General features: G+C 42.2%; 1 protein-coding gene across 1 annotated transcript in view; it reads right to left on the reverse strand.

Moving 5' to 3' along the window:
- Dnah7 (dynein, axonemal, heavy chain 7) overlaps positions 1-12,427 on the reverse strand; it is a 305,586-nt gene extending 293,159 nt beyond the window's left edge. The window contains 5 exon segments of the mRNA NM_001419550.1: positions 146-293; positions 1,587-1,692; positions 2,729-2,791; positions 6,824-6,886; positions 12,276-12,427. Coding sequence (NP_001406479.1) covers positions 146-293; positions 1,587-1,692; positions 2,729-2,791; positions 6,824-6,886; positions 12,276-12,290 — 395 coding nt within the window. The 5' untranslated portion in view covers positions 12,291-12,427.
- Between the last annotated feature and the right edge of the window lie 2,365 nt (positions 12,428-14,792).

A 14,792-nucleotide genomic window follows, 5' to 3' on the forward strand; every position in this document is an offset into this window, starting at 1 on the left:
AACCATTCTCCATTCCTATTCCTACACCAGCCTCACTGCAACGTCTTGGAGGCGCCCCCTGGAAATGTACAGGGTGATTATATCTTCAGTTGTTACTTGCCAGGGATTTACTGGGCTAACATGCTGGCTAGCTTGCAGCACTCACATAATGACGTTGACGAGGGTGCTTCTGAAATTCTCTCTCTCCTTATGTGGAGATTTGACCTTTGATCTGGAAGTTGATGGTGCAGAACGGGTATCATCAATTTGGTCCAGTAATTTGCCTTTTTTTCCAAAGTGCTCCATGTATTCAGCTTAAATTTAAAAAGCAACAGTTGTTAATGTAGAAGGTAAGCTAAGGCATGTAAATCCTTAGAATAAGGCACTGCAGCGCCGTCTAGAAAAATGTTCCATACTCTCGGCTCAAAAAATCCTAATGCGTATTGTTTTACTACAAAAATATTATTAAATGCCTACTTTAGTCACCAGGAGAGAATCTTCTAATTATTTTAAGAATATTGTTGAATTGTGTGGTGTTTTTAATATAATAAATATTTTCAATTATATTTGTATTAGAGTCTCTTAAAGGGATTAAAATTTAGACTATGATAAAAACAAAGTTACACTGTTCAAGAAAAATTGAAAAGATCCCTAGTTTCAAAAGCATGTGAATGTTAAATGTAAGCAATCTAATAAGTGCTTGTACATTAGAATTTTTAAAGATGTAGATATGCTTCTCTGTGTGCACACGTGTGCAGAAGCTGATCTTTGTCACCTGGAGCTCATGGGTCAGGCTGGATGGCTAGCTAGCCAGCCTCCAGAATCCTCCTGTCTCATCTCATCTCAGCACTGGGTCTGTAAGGCATACAGCCACAGCTGGCTTCTTCTCTGGATGTGGAGAGGAAACTCAGAACCATAGTCCTCATGTCTACTGACTGAGTTATTGGGCCCTAGCATAAAATTATTTTTAGATGACTAATTTGGAAATAATATCCACAACTTAGGACATTCGTAAAAGAAAAGGGGGTGGGGTTAGCACAGAAGGCCCATCAACTTCGTGAAGAGGGGTGGCCTCATAAGGTCCCATCCCTCCCTGAGGAACCTCAGGCTGTCAAGGGTTGCTCTCTAAGGCAGAGAAGGGATGTAGCCTCAGTGGTAGCCACAAGTTGCCTTTCCCATGTTCATGCATGGAAATACAGAAGTGACTTGCTAGGGGGAAGGGATTGGGGACCTGTGAGAGGAAAAGGGATAAAAAAAGAGAATGGAAGAGAATGTGAGGAGGAGGGAGAGGGGGAGGAGGAAGAAGGAGAGGAAGAGGAGGGAGAAGAAGAGGAGGAGGATGTGTGTGCGTGTTTCTGTGTGTGTCTGTGTGTGTCTGTGTATGTGTTTACACATGTGAAATGATGAGAGAGTAAACTAGAATAAAAAATGCTTTTTTCACAAAAAGCCTTGACAATAGCCTTAACTAACTAGGAACTGGAAACAATTGCTTTATGGTAGTAAATGTGTAGAAGAAATTTTTCTATATGATGTGTACTGCTTAGATTTTTTTATAATTTTATAGCTTTATTAACTATCCATGTTTTTAGTAAAAACAAGTTTCTTACCATATGACTGCTCATTTTTAACATTATAGGGTTCTATCGGGTTTTCCTGTTTGACATTTAAATGGAATGATGGAGCAGTCTGCTGCCACTGGGGCTTGACCCCTGTCTAAAATAGAAAATTTAAGTAGTGTTAGTTAATACAGAAAATGCTTCATTTAATGCATGAGTATTTCTATGGGCAGCTCAAACATTTTCCCAAGCACATCAGGACCTCTGGAAAGATAGACGACCATCGGGTTTTCCTTTGCCTGGACATTGTCAGGAAATAGTCACAAAAGCCCCGATGGCACTTGAGTGTCTAGCATTCTGGAGTGTCTCTTCCACACTGTCTGCTCATTCCAGTGTCAGCCACTGTCTACAGGATTTCTTTCAACTTGTTTTTTAGCTGATGAATAACAGCATGACATTCTACATATCAATACATATCAATGGGGCACCACGCGGTGTTTCAATACTTGCATACATTGTGTAATATCTAATCGAAGCTAGACAAATCTCATTGTTTATGAAAGCTTTAAAAACCCCATAGCTGGGGTTGGGGATTTAGCTCAGTGGTAGAGCGCTTGCCTAGGAAGCGCAAGGCCCTGGGTTCAGTCCCCAGCTCCAAAAAAAAAAAAAAAAGAAAGAAAGAAAAAAGAAAAAAAAAAACTCAGAGCTTTCTGAAATGGGCATCGCATTCCTGTGGTTCGTAGTTGCCCCACTTGCACTACAAGGCTGGGATTCCTCTGCCTATCCTGCTGGGACTTAGTGTCCCATCCCCTGCATCCTCAGTAAAGAGTTTGCTATCCTGTGGTTCGTAGTTGCCCCACTTGCACTACAAGGCTGGGATTCCTCTGCCTATCCTGCTGGGACTTAGTGTCCCATCCCCTGCATCCTCAGTAAAGAGTTTGCTATCCTGACACTTCTGAACTGGACTGCTGGTATCCTGACAAGTGGAGATGGAACGCCCCAAAGAACTACTTCTAAACAGGTCCACACCCCCTTGTCCTATTTACCGTCTTTTCTCCCCTACCTTTGGACAGTGGGCTAGAAGGAAGGGGTGGGTGGGGGTCGAAGCATTTGAGAACTCATATTAAAAGTAGATTTTAAAAAAATCTAAGCCTACAAATGGCAACATTTTAGAAATTATATAGATAAATTACCAAAGTTAACTGTGGTAAAGCTCTTGTCGGCGTCTTGGCCTTTTCTTTACTGGATGGTTTGTCCTGCATAAAATACATGAAAAAAGAAAAAAAAACATCAACACAATTTTATATTGTCCAGTGGTTTTTCTCATACTCTCTTGGTGTGACAGCCAGCAATGGGCACCTGGTGGGGCGTGCCCTCTCCACCTGTGTGTGGCTGGCCCGATGCGCATCCTCTAGCACATTCCACTAGCATTCCATGGTGGCTTTCTCCAAGTGTCACCAAGTGCCACGTGCCGGAGAGACAGAGATTTCCTTTCAGGAGTTCAGCATCCTAGCAGGTGACACCACTGCAACAAATGCCTCCTCCATATCTATCACGCCTCAGCCACACCATCTCCACTGAGATCCGAGGCTAAGCTTTGTGGAAATCGTGAATCCTGCAGGTGTGTTTCTTGATCACTCTCCTTCAGACTTATAGCGAGTGCTTGCTCCATTGTCTAGCCTGTTCTCTACCCCTATTCTGCCCAAGTAGCCTCTTTAGTCCTCTGAGGCTAAGAATCACTTGAAATATGGCTGCTCTGAACTAAAACGTATCTACAAATAAAATATGGGCTAGATTTTGAAGAAAATTCAAGACAGAAGATGTAAATTATCTCACTGTGTAATTCTTCAAATTGATTACAGTATATTTTATATTGACTACATCATATTTGGCATATTCCACAAAGTTAATATAAAGTAGAACATTTAATTATTTAATTAATATTTAATATAATTTAATATTAAAATTTTTGAGACAAATACTGTTGTTGTAGGTTGATGCCATTATGCAGGTGAAGGCAGACAAGATAAAATGAGGCCTGTCATTGGATGAGAAGGAAGGGAGTTGGGAACAGAGGTTTTAGAAGGAGAGGGAGAAGCAGGAGAGCGGGGACTGGAGTAGGGAAAGAGGAGCTGGGAGAACATGGCAGCAGATGTTAAGATTCTTCTCTGCACATAGAAACAGGTTGTTATGACTATTCTTAAGGGATGGGTGTATACAGGATTTTGTGCCATCTAGATGGGCAAATTATATCTTATCAATTGGATCAGAGGTTATTGTGTGGTGTGTTCTTTCATGTGATGACTTATTGAGTTCAAGAGAGTGTGTGGGTGGGATGCACCAGGCCTACCATGAAATTGGGATGTGTATGCCTGGCATGGTGGCAACCCTCCAAGAAACCAGAATGAGTGACTTGCAGACCGCTCGGCTGGTACACATGGAAACCAGTCGAGACCCGTGCCTTTTTTCTTATTTACTGCAACATGTTGTAACACTGTCATGTCTTTTATACAGATAAGGAATGACCTGTTTTCTGTTTCACATATAAAATGTGATGCATTTCTAACCAGAATAGTCCAGGAAATTTTCAAAAGAAAACCTGATGGCAGCCAAACCTTGAAACAAATTGGTTCTCCACAGAGAAGGTTAGCAATGCACTTACTGAAGACCGAAAGGGCATCAGGAATTGTAGGCCAAAAGAGAGGAGCAAAATTGAGACAAGATATTGGGTGGGCAGTCAGGGAACTTGGGTTAACTCCATCCAAAGGCCAGTCATTCCTTTTAAACAAGGAACTACTGAGCCGCTATCATATGCTGGCATTACTTAAGGCAGTGAGTTTAGAGTTATGGACAGTACTTGGCCCTCATGGTGAGTACATTCATAGAGAAGTATACACAGCTATATCAGAATGGATGTGTCATATAATATCAAGAAGAAAAAATATAATGGAGAAAATCAAACAGAGTGAAGAGAGAGAGATGTGCCAGATGAGGTAGTGACTCTGCAAAGTTGTGTTTATGTGAGAACCTGAAAAAAGAGCGAGGGGGAGGCGAGCTACGGCTTCATAACTGGGTGTTCTTATAGCATGGAAGATGTTGTCTTCGGGCTCTGGCTAACATCAGAAGTAACTTCAGTCCTCCGTATGGTGACTTTAATCCCAATGTATAGGACATAGTCTCGGTTTACAGCTCTTGCCCAAGCACAGTTAGCTCTTTCTCTTTCAATGGTATGTCTGTTTGGATGACAGTTGTTCTGTTGCCTTATTGACCATATGTTATTCCATACATGTTTTTAGAAACAGCAAACACAGTCAGTACATGTGAAGAGACTAAGGTCAGTAGTAGGACAAGGCTGGTAGCAGTATTAAACAAGGCAGGCAGCAGAAGATACGGGTCTTGGTTAACAGACAGTGCTATAACAGGAGGACCACCTCATCTTCCTAAAAGCCTGCTAACTGCACTGTTCAGAAACATAAACTCTCAAGAAAGGAGAAACAAACCTTCATTTTGGTTTTCAAAGCCCTCACCCACATTATCCAGACGATCTTACTTCCAAGACTCCATTTTGTTGCCCTCTGACCTGTACTGCATAAACGTAGCAGATGGTCAACATGACCTGTACTGCACAGACATTGCAGATGGTCAAGAGCTGGAAAAGTGACCTCCATAGTTCATCCTTGTACCCATAAGCACAAAGGTCGCATGTCCCCAGAAGCATACAAGATGGAGGAGGGCTACCCCACTCCCATCACAGTTCATGAAGGCATAGAGTAATTGTGTTGGGTCAGACCTCTAAGACTGAAGCCTGAGTGTCCATGAGGAAACTGTGCTTCCACAGAAGAATGAACTTAATGTTTAGGTACAAGCAAGGACATTGATTATTTTAAACTACCCCAAAAGTGTGATTTCTCATAAATCACAAGTCCTCAAGAATATCAAAGAAAACCCATAAGATATGCTCAACTATGAGCATACAGTAAGGTTTTCAATCAGCCAGAAAACACATTTTAAATAACCATATAGTTCATTGACTTGAAAGAATCATTCATCTGACCCCAAACACGTGTGCAGTGAGTGAACACAAATCTGAAAGCTCAAACACCCCAACAGCAACATTTTCAATTTTATAATTCGCTAAGTTTTAAAGAGAAACTGTTTTTTCTTCATTTCAATACTTTGATTTGTAAACTAGAAAACATAAAGGCTTTGATAGATATAAACAAGTTATGGTTTAACTTATAAGGCTTCTAATAATCCTGGCTTAAACGTTGCAAATAGACTAAAAAAATAAAACATAGGTGCTTTGAAATGCTCGAGATTGTTCCCTTAATTTTTTCATTTAAGGTTTGGTTTTGGTTTTGGTTTTGATGCTTTATTTTAAAAAAAAAAAAAAAGCCTTATTGGGGCCCCAGTGGAAGGGGATGTCCTTGGTCCTGCCAAGGTTGGACCCCCCCAGTGCAGGGGAATATGGGGGACAGTAAGGGGGTGGATGGGGGAATACCCTTGTGGGGGAGGGTATGGGGGCTTATGGACAGGAAACCAGGAAAGGGAATAACATTTGAAATGTAAGTAAAGAAATATATCTAATAAAAAAATGTCAAAAAACAGAAAAAAGTTAGAACTCTTCCCTGTATGAAGCAATGCAGATCCCATCATAGACTTCAGTCTAAGACTTGAAAATATGTTTCAAAATAATATCTGTTCTGAAACTCTACTTAAACTCAACTCCTAGAAGTCATAAAAAGTATAACTCGATGACACTTAATCCAACATAATTGGTAAACAGTCTTACTGCAGCAGAACCTAATTTTTCCACTGCTTTGTCCACTAACAACGCCTATTGCTGCCTTTCCGTAGACAATGATAACTTATAGAGAAATAATGAGAACAAAAACTAGTCTACAAACTCTTTTGTAGTACAGCCTCTGGCAGTAGAAGAGCCATCTCCTTTTGATGTCACAAAGGAGGTTCAAAGAAATAAATGACGCCCTCAAAGGTCACAGTGCCAGACATATCACTGTGACCTAAGCTCTTGTTTCCCGATGCCAACAGTGACATCTCTCCTGGAGATCATCTGGGATTTCTTTGCCTCAGATTCCTCAAACCAACCATCCATAGTAGATGTTACTAACATGGTGGCTTTATTAAGATAGAGGTTTTTTCTTAGATATGCACCACACAGAATTTTTCCATCTGGATAGAATCAACTAAAACACAGAATTTGAAATCAGACAACAGTAAGCAACACTATCATAATAGAATAAAGAAGGACTATATTAACAAATTACCATAGCCAACTGTGGTAGGAATCTCACTGGTGTCTTAGATTTTTCTTTAGTGGATAGTTTATCCTGTGTAGGGAGGAAAAAATGTTTATTTGTTATTGATAAATTTAATTCAGCCAGCCAAATTTTACACTGTTTACTATAAAGTCAAGCACATATCATCCAAAATATCCTAAAACATGATTTATTGATAGTAGGTCTTTATAGAGAAAATTTTATAATTCACCAAGGAATTATTAAAACTAATTAGTTTATTCAGCAAGGTTGCAAGATAAAAAATTCATAGAGAGAGAAAGAGAGAGAGAGAGACAGACAGACAGACAGACAGACACAGAGACACAGAGACACAGAGACAGTGAGCTCCTTCCACACCAATCACCAAAGAGAAATCACCACAGACTTGCCTACAGGCCATAACTAGGTAAGACGCACTTTCTTTCCCAGGTTGTTCCAACTTTATTTTTGTTTTGTTTTTTACAGATAATTCTAACTTGCATCATGTTAACAGAGTTACTTACTTACTTACTTAGCTAGCTAGTTAGTTAAAATAAAATAGGCCACTTAACCAGGACAGATGGCCTTGTAGTTAAGGCACTTGCCACCAAGCCTGAGCACATGAGTCAGTACCCTGGAGCACACACTGGAAGGGAAGAACAGACTTCTGTAAGTCAGCCTTTGTCCTCCATTTTTGTGCTCAGGAATAAATTTGGGTTGGGGGAAGATGTTAGATGCTTTAATTAAACTATAACATATCATTAAAAATGCTTTTGAATCCGGGTTATTTGTGCATGGTAGGCACTGGCCCCTGAATAATTTGTGGGCAGGAAAGTGCATCTGCTTATAACAGTTTCTTGCTATAGAGGCTTCCTCTGTTTTCGGTCGTTTCTGTGATGGCCGTGTTGTTTGCTCTGGCTGAGTCTCTGCTTCTCCTGCTCTGTGGTAGAGGATGGAGTCTGTGTGTGAGCATCATCAGAGCGCCTAACCCTCAAACTTCTGCTCAGAACCAACCAATATGAGGCCTCCCAACATACTGAGCGCCAGGACAAAGGGAGCTGGGATATTTATGCCCAAGCACTGGGGATCTGTGGGGCTAAACAGTCCCTGCATGCGGGTCCTGGGACAACTGTTGTGTCTTTGACTCTCACAGGGTTCACTGGCCCCTCAGCCATGTCTGTGCGCTGCCTGTTTACTTACTAATGCTAAATGTGATTCACTCTGCCACATTTTATATTAGCTCTAAAATAAAGCTTGCCTCACACTCTGTGCTCCCTGAACCACTTCCCATTCCCGACCTCTGCAAAAGCTCTCTTTCCAACTATTTTTTAATTATCTTTTAAAGCATAACATCTGTTTTTCCATAGGAACTCAATATAAATTTATACTCCACAATGAAATTGCTTAACAGTCTAATCCTTCAGATTGTTCTTTCTTGGTTTTTATCTACTTAACACTTGGAAGGGATATTGTGAAATCTGTTATATAACCCAAGCATAGCCGTGCCATCAAAGGTTTCTGTTAAATTGACAATTTTTTTCTGCTAAATTTCCAGTAACTTCTCGAAATTCAATAGTGTTTGTTGGACACGATCTCATACGCCTATACTCCCAGCACTTGGAAAACTGAGACAGGAGGATTATATAAGTTTAAGGTTAGTCTCAACTCTATAGTAAGTCTTTGTTGCAAAAATAAATTTTAACAGGCTAGTCTAAATATTAGTGTCATGTGTTTGAGTTATGGTTGATAAAGTTGTCAGTACAGCACTAGTCTGACAGAAAACTTTATCTTGGTCTCTTTTTAATGATAGACAATATGATGAGGGGCTGGAGAGATGGCTCAGTGGTTAGGAGAGGCTGGAGAGAGGGCTCAGTGGTTAGGAGAGGCTGGAGAGAGGGCTCAGTGGTTAGGAGAGGCTGGAGAGAGGGCTCAGTGGTTAGGAGAGGCTGGAGAGAGGGCTCAGTGGTTAGGAGAGGCTGGAGAGAGGGCTCAGTGGTTAGGAGAGGCTGGAGAGAGGGCTCAGTGGTTAGGAGAGGCTGGAGAGAGGGCTCAGTGGTTAGGAGAGGCTGGAGAGAGGGCTCAGTGGTTAGGAGAGGCTGGAGAGAGGGCTCAGTGGTTAGGAGAGGCTGGAGAGAGGGCTCAGTGGTTAGGAGAGGCTGGAGACAGGGCTCAGTGGTTAGGAGAGGCTGGAGACAGGGCTCAGTGGTTAGGAGAGGCTGGAGAGAGGGCTCAGTGGTTAGGAGAGGCTGGAGAGAGGGCTCAGTGGTTAGGAGAGGCTGGAGACAGGGCTCAGTGGTTAGGAGAGCTTGTTGCTTTTGCAGAGGGCCTGGGCTTCTTCCCAACAGCCACATGGCAGCTCACAGCAGTCTATGATTCTAATCCCCCGGGGTTCTAATGCCCTCTTCTGACCTTTGAGGACATTGCACACATGGTGCACACACGTACAGGCAAAACTCTCATACAGATAAAAAATAAAATTATTTCTTTAGCCAGGCAGTGGTGGCGTGCGCCTTCAACTCCAGCACTCAGGAGGCAAAAACAGATCTCTCTTTGTGAGGCCAGGGCCAGCTTGGTCTACAGAGCAAGTTCCAGGAATGGCAGAACTATACAAAAAAACCTTATCTCGAAAAATATAATAATTCATGATGATTTTAAGTGAAGAAGCAGTTGAGCGTGACAAACAAATGATAACAACTATAACGTTAATGAGCTGAGCATTGGGAGGCTACAGCAGTTTTGCCTTCCCTGCCTACAAGCAACAGTCTAATTGTGAGAACCTTCCTCATCGTTGAGTAGTGAAACTTTTAAATTCCAGAAACTTCTTCAACTGAATCTTTTAAGTGTCTGAGGTTTTCCCCTAGCATTAAAAATGAAATGAGAAACTGCATAGGACTTATATTTCCCTTTAAATACCGAACTTAAGAGAAACACCCAGACAGCTATCTCTGAAAAATGCCATGTCCCTCTCAACCTTCCACTAATGAGATGAATATGTTAAAACCTCCTCAGTAAATAGGATTCTGCCACCTGCTCTCGTCTTCAAATGGAATGAATACATAAGTAAATGTCACGTTAAAATGGAATTTCCGAAAATTTAATCCATTCTATTTGTTTTAGATTAAAGTATAAAACTTTCATCTTTTCAAAAGGAAAACTGTACTCTTACATTAGCATAGAAGAAAGGATCAAGATGAGTTTTAAAATTGCCAAAACAGTAGGAGAGAGCCCTCTGCTGCTTAAAACAGTGTATGGAAAGTGGCAAGAATCCTCTGTGGGTTAATAATGTGCACTCTTGGTGATTCCAAGGTTTCTTCAATGAACCATGGCCCTTCTGGGGTTCTTTGGGTGTCCAGGGGTCTTGGGTCCCAGTATCATTTTGTAAAGGTGAAACAAATTTGACTTCTAATGACTATTTAGTGGCTTCTTCTTAGCTCAAACTGAATAGGTGAAAGGAAGTAAGAGAATAATTTTCCAGGGATCCCACTGTCCATTTAATGAAGGAGGTATTTTAGATTTTGACAGTATTAGCTATGGTTCCATAATCGGCCAAAGACTTACTTGGGCATCAAGCAAATGAGGTACTCAGTTGTAGGTGGCGACAAACTGTGATTTTGTTAAGAATCACAGTGAGGTCTAGTGATTGCTAGGGTGTTTTTTGTGGTGGCGGTTTTTCTTTCTGTTACATGTATCTGTAATTTTAGGGATTCCTTGTTTGTTCTTCTGCTCGTTGTTAGTTATACTTTGATATATGAAACAAAACACCTGTTTCTTAGCTCCCAATTATTATGTGTATTTTAAAAAATACTAAAAAATTTTCTCCAGCATTTAGATAACTATTACTTGGTTAGCAGGCTTGGCATTTTCTGCTAATAATCTATAACCTATATATATACTATAACTATAGCTGTTATAGTATAGATGTGACATATCTTTCCCAGGAGCTCTTGTGTCCAGGGGTGGCACCAGTTGGTGATGCCCCGGGAAGTTATCAGACCATGAAGATGCTGCTTTCACTAAAAAATTAATGTGAGTTTATAGGAATGGGCTATTGACAATAGGGCCTAGCTCAAGAATGGGGGTTCTTGGGTGTATGCCTTCAATGTGTTCTTTCTCTAGCCTCTTCCCCAGTGTTCTCTGCCTTCTGGCTGCTAGAAGGCAGGCAACTTCACTCTACCATGCCTTCCCTGCCTTGGCTTCAGTGCGGTGCCCAGAAACACCCAGAGCCCAGTGACCTCTAAAACCATGAGCCCAAATAGGTATTTCCTCTCTGAGTTGCCTTGCCCCATTTTGTCACAGCAACAAAACCTGAATAGCACAATATGGCTTTAAACCACCCCTGCTGTGAGAGAGAGTGTGCCCGTGTGTGTGTGCCTGAGCATGTGTGTGTCTGCCTGAGCGTGTGTGTGTGTGTGTGTGTGTGTGTGTGCGTGTGTGTGTGTGGGTGTGTGGGTGTGTGGGTGTGTGTGTGCCTGTGTGTGTCTCTGTGTGTGTGTGTGTGTGTGTGTGTGTTATATGTCCATGTTTTGTATAAGGGTGTCCCTGTTCATGCACAGAAGCCAGTAGTATATCACTCACTGACTTACTACTTTGAGACAAGGTCTCTCACTGAACCAGAAACTAAGCGGTTGGACAGGAAGTCCCAGCAATCCTGTGTCTGCCCCTCACAGTGCTGGGGTTACAGGCAAGCTCAGTCACACTGGGCCTTGAAGTGGGCACTGGGGATTTGAGTCTATGTCTTCACGGCTTCACATGAACCTCTTATGCACCAAGCCATCTCTCCAATCCCCCAAATCAATCATCTTTGACAACAAACTCAATTTATAAGAGAACCCACTCTGAAGTGATGAAAAATTTAAAAAGCTGAGTACAATTATCAGATTGAAAAATCAACTTCTTTTTATTTGGGTTGCGCTGGCATCGAAACCATTGTTCATGCTACAGTTACTCAAGTTCAACAAAGAAAGAGTTTTTATTTTTACAACGTAGCTATTGTAGATTGCATCTTTTATGACACGCCATAGGACTAAGTGAGAACCCCGGGTGGCCTGAAATCTCAGCACGGGCGGGAGCGAGGAAGTGCAGCGAGTTCAAGGCCAGCCTGGCCTAAATAGTGGACCTCAGGTCAGTTTAGGGTGGGAAGACTTGACAAATAGCGAATCACTGTCTCCTGGGAGGAGAGGGAGGGGAGACCACGCCCACAGTGACGTTGCGCCCAGCCTCCTGCCACCCAAACACTCCCGGAGAGCAGCTGGGGTCGCTGTAGAGCCAGTTTCCACAGCTGGCGCATTCCGAGAGTGTTGTGTCCCATTGTTACAACGACGTCCAGCGGTTGGGAAGGGAACAGGAGGGAAACACATAACGCCGGGATGGTACTGGAGTCCAGGTTCTCCGAGGGCGCAGTCCACACTGCTCCTGTGCGCCTGGCCCCCGGGACCCGCGACCCTGGCGACCCCGCTCTCACCTGCTCGCTGCTCATGGCGGCAAGGACCTGCGGGCCACGCAGGGCTGGCCGGGATCGCTGCTGCTGGACCTAGGACCTGGAGACCAGAGTTGTTCGCAGCAGGACAGCTCGCTCAGTCACCTCTCTCTCTTGAGCTGGGAGCTTTAGCGTCCCTAGTTCATTCGTTGCTAAGCAACAAGCTGGCAGATTCCACTTCCGGTCATCTGTGTCTGCGAGATCAGGCCCAGAACTTTCTGAGAGGTTGAGCAGGGTGGCTCTCTGGGGTCTCTGTGGCTTTCAACACTGACACACACACCCTTTGCGGAGGGTGATCGGCAGCTGTGAAGAGCGAAGACCCTTCGATGACTAAGTGGGTCTTCAAATTAATGCACCTTTCACCAAGTCTGCGTGGGTGTGGTCCTCTGTCTTAAGCTGTCGTTCAGCTGTTTCTGCAGATTTCATTGCTTATGTAGACAAATAGAATAATGAGAAGGCACTCAAGACTGAAGCCTGCAAACGAGTTCATAATCGGGGCCTCAGCGGTCAGTTCTGTTGACTTCCCTAACACACTAGAAAGTGAGCCTTCAGAAATTCATTTAAAACCACACCAGATTGACTACATGAAGGATGCTGTGCCAGGACAATCCCTCGGGAATGGGCTTGGGTGATCGTCAGGCACATGTTCGTAACTAACAGAAACAGTGCTGTTAGTCACTTCTCATAGTCTCTTCTCGTAGAAGAGATATGACAGCTGAGGTTTGGAAAAAGGAGGACACACGCCGCACGAATAGTATTCCGGCCAGAGAGCTCATATGCAAAAGCCTGAGACATTGCATGGCTATTAGAAGAACAAAAGCTGAAATCTACCAGACTGAGGTTGAAGTAAAACAGACAGGAGTCCAGCGATGAAGACGAAGAGATAAATAAGGGCTCTATTTTAAAGGTCTGGTAAAATATAGTGAGGCGTTTAGACTTTAATGTCTCCCACTGAAAAGTTGTTGTTTAGTTTAGTTTTGTTTTGTTTATTTATTCTGGTTTGGCTTTGAGATGGTCTCATTTCATAGCCCAGATTGGCCACAAACTGGCACTCTTTCTGTGGCAGCCTCCCAAGTACTCGAATTACAGGCCTATGCCACCACACCTGACTGTAAAAGTTTTCTGTTGAGAAATGGCAAGTCCGTTACCTAAAATTCGTGATTTGAGGGATCTCGAATAGCCAAAACAACGTTTTTTTAAATGAAACGTTTGGAAGCCTCATATTTTTTATTTCAAAATTTAGTACAAAGCTACAGCGATGAAACAATGTCTTTTCAACAAATGATACTGAGAAAAGTAGATATCCACACACAAATGTAACACAGACACGTAATGTCACATATAAAAATTAACTCATGAGGATTACCTACATGTAAGAACCAAAACTTTAAAACCTATTGATGAAAACAGAGGAAAGGCTTCATGGCATTTGATTTTCTTTTGGTTTTATTTTCTATTAAGATTATATTTATTTTATACACATGAGTGTTCTATCTGCATATACCCAGATGCCCTAAGAGGGCATCAGGTGCCACTATAGATGGCTGTGACCCACCATGTGGTGCTGGGAATTGAACTCAGGACTTCTAGAAAAGCAGACAGTGTTCTTAACCACAGAACCATTTCTCCAGTCCCCTTCTTTTGGTTTTATATATTTATTTTATTGGGGGAGCATGTAGAGGTCAGAGGACAGCCCATGGGCATTAGCCTTCTCTCCTGCCATGCATGTCCCGAGGATTAAAGTCAGGGTAGCAGACCTGATAGCAAATGTCCTAACCCACTGAACTATTTCATTGGCTCTATGGCATTGGGTTTCACATTAACTTATTAGCTCTGACCCCTAAAGTAACAGAGGAAGACAAACTAAGTCCATCTTATTCAAGTGCAAATCCTTTGTGCAACAAAGAAACTGTCAGGAGACTAAAATGGCAAAATGTGGAATAAGAACAATTCTTTACAAATGTTATACTGGGTAAGATATTTATACTCAGAATATTAACAAGTACTCACAAAGACGCAGAAAAGCCAGAAACCCCACACTACAGGACAGTGTATACCTACTAAGGAAAAACAGCCCGATGGTAACTCAAAAGAGTAGAATCACCCCCCACCCCATGGCCCAAACATCAAATCATTTAGCTCTAATTAAAGAGTTCACAAAGTATGTAGAACAAGAAAAAATGGAAATCTACTAAAAAAAAAAAGCCTAAATACTAAATACCAACAGTTTAAAAACTGTACAGAAGGGAGACCCTAAAAAAAAAAAACTCAGAAAAAGTAACCAGAGATAAAAAGAATATAGAATAATGAAAAACAAGGCAAATGATAATTTTTAGGGAAAGCGATAGATGATATCAAAGACTCCTGAAAGAGAGTAATGATTTCAGATAGTCAGGGGGGGAACATGCAATGAAGTTTTGGAATGGTGCATTGTGGGACAGCAGCTTTGGGAGGGGCCAGAGGAGGAACAACTGTAAGCAAAATGTTATTGTGCGCTGTGTA

Source organism: Rattus norvegicus, chromosome 9, assembly GCF_021556685.1.
Source record: "Rattus norvegicus strain SHRSP/BbbUtx chromosome 9, alternate assembly SHRSP_T2T, whole genome shotgun sequence".
Lineage (NCBI taxonomy): Eukaryota > Metazoa > Chordata > Mammalia > Rodentia > Muridae > Rattus > Rattus norvegicus.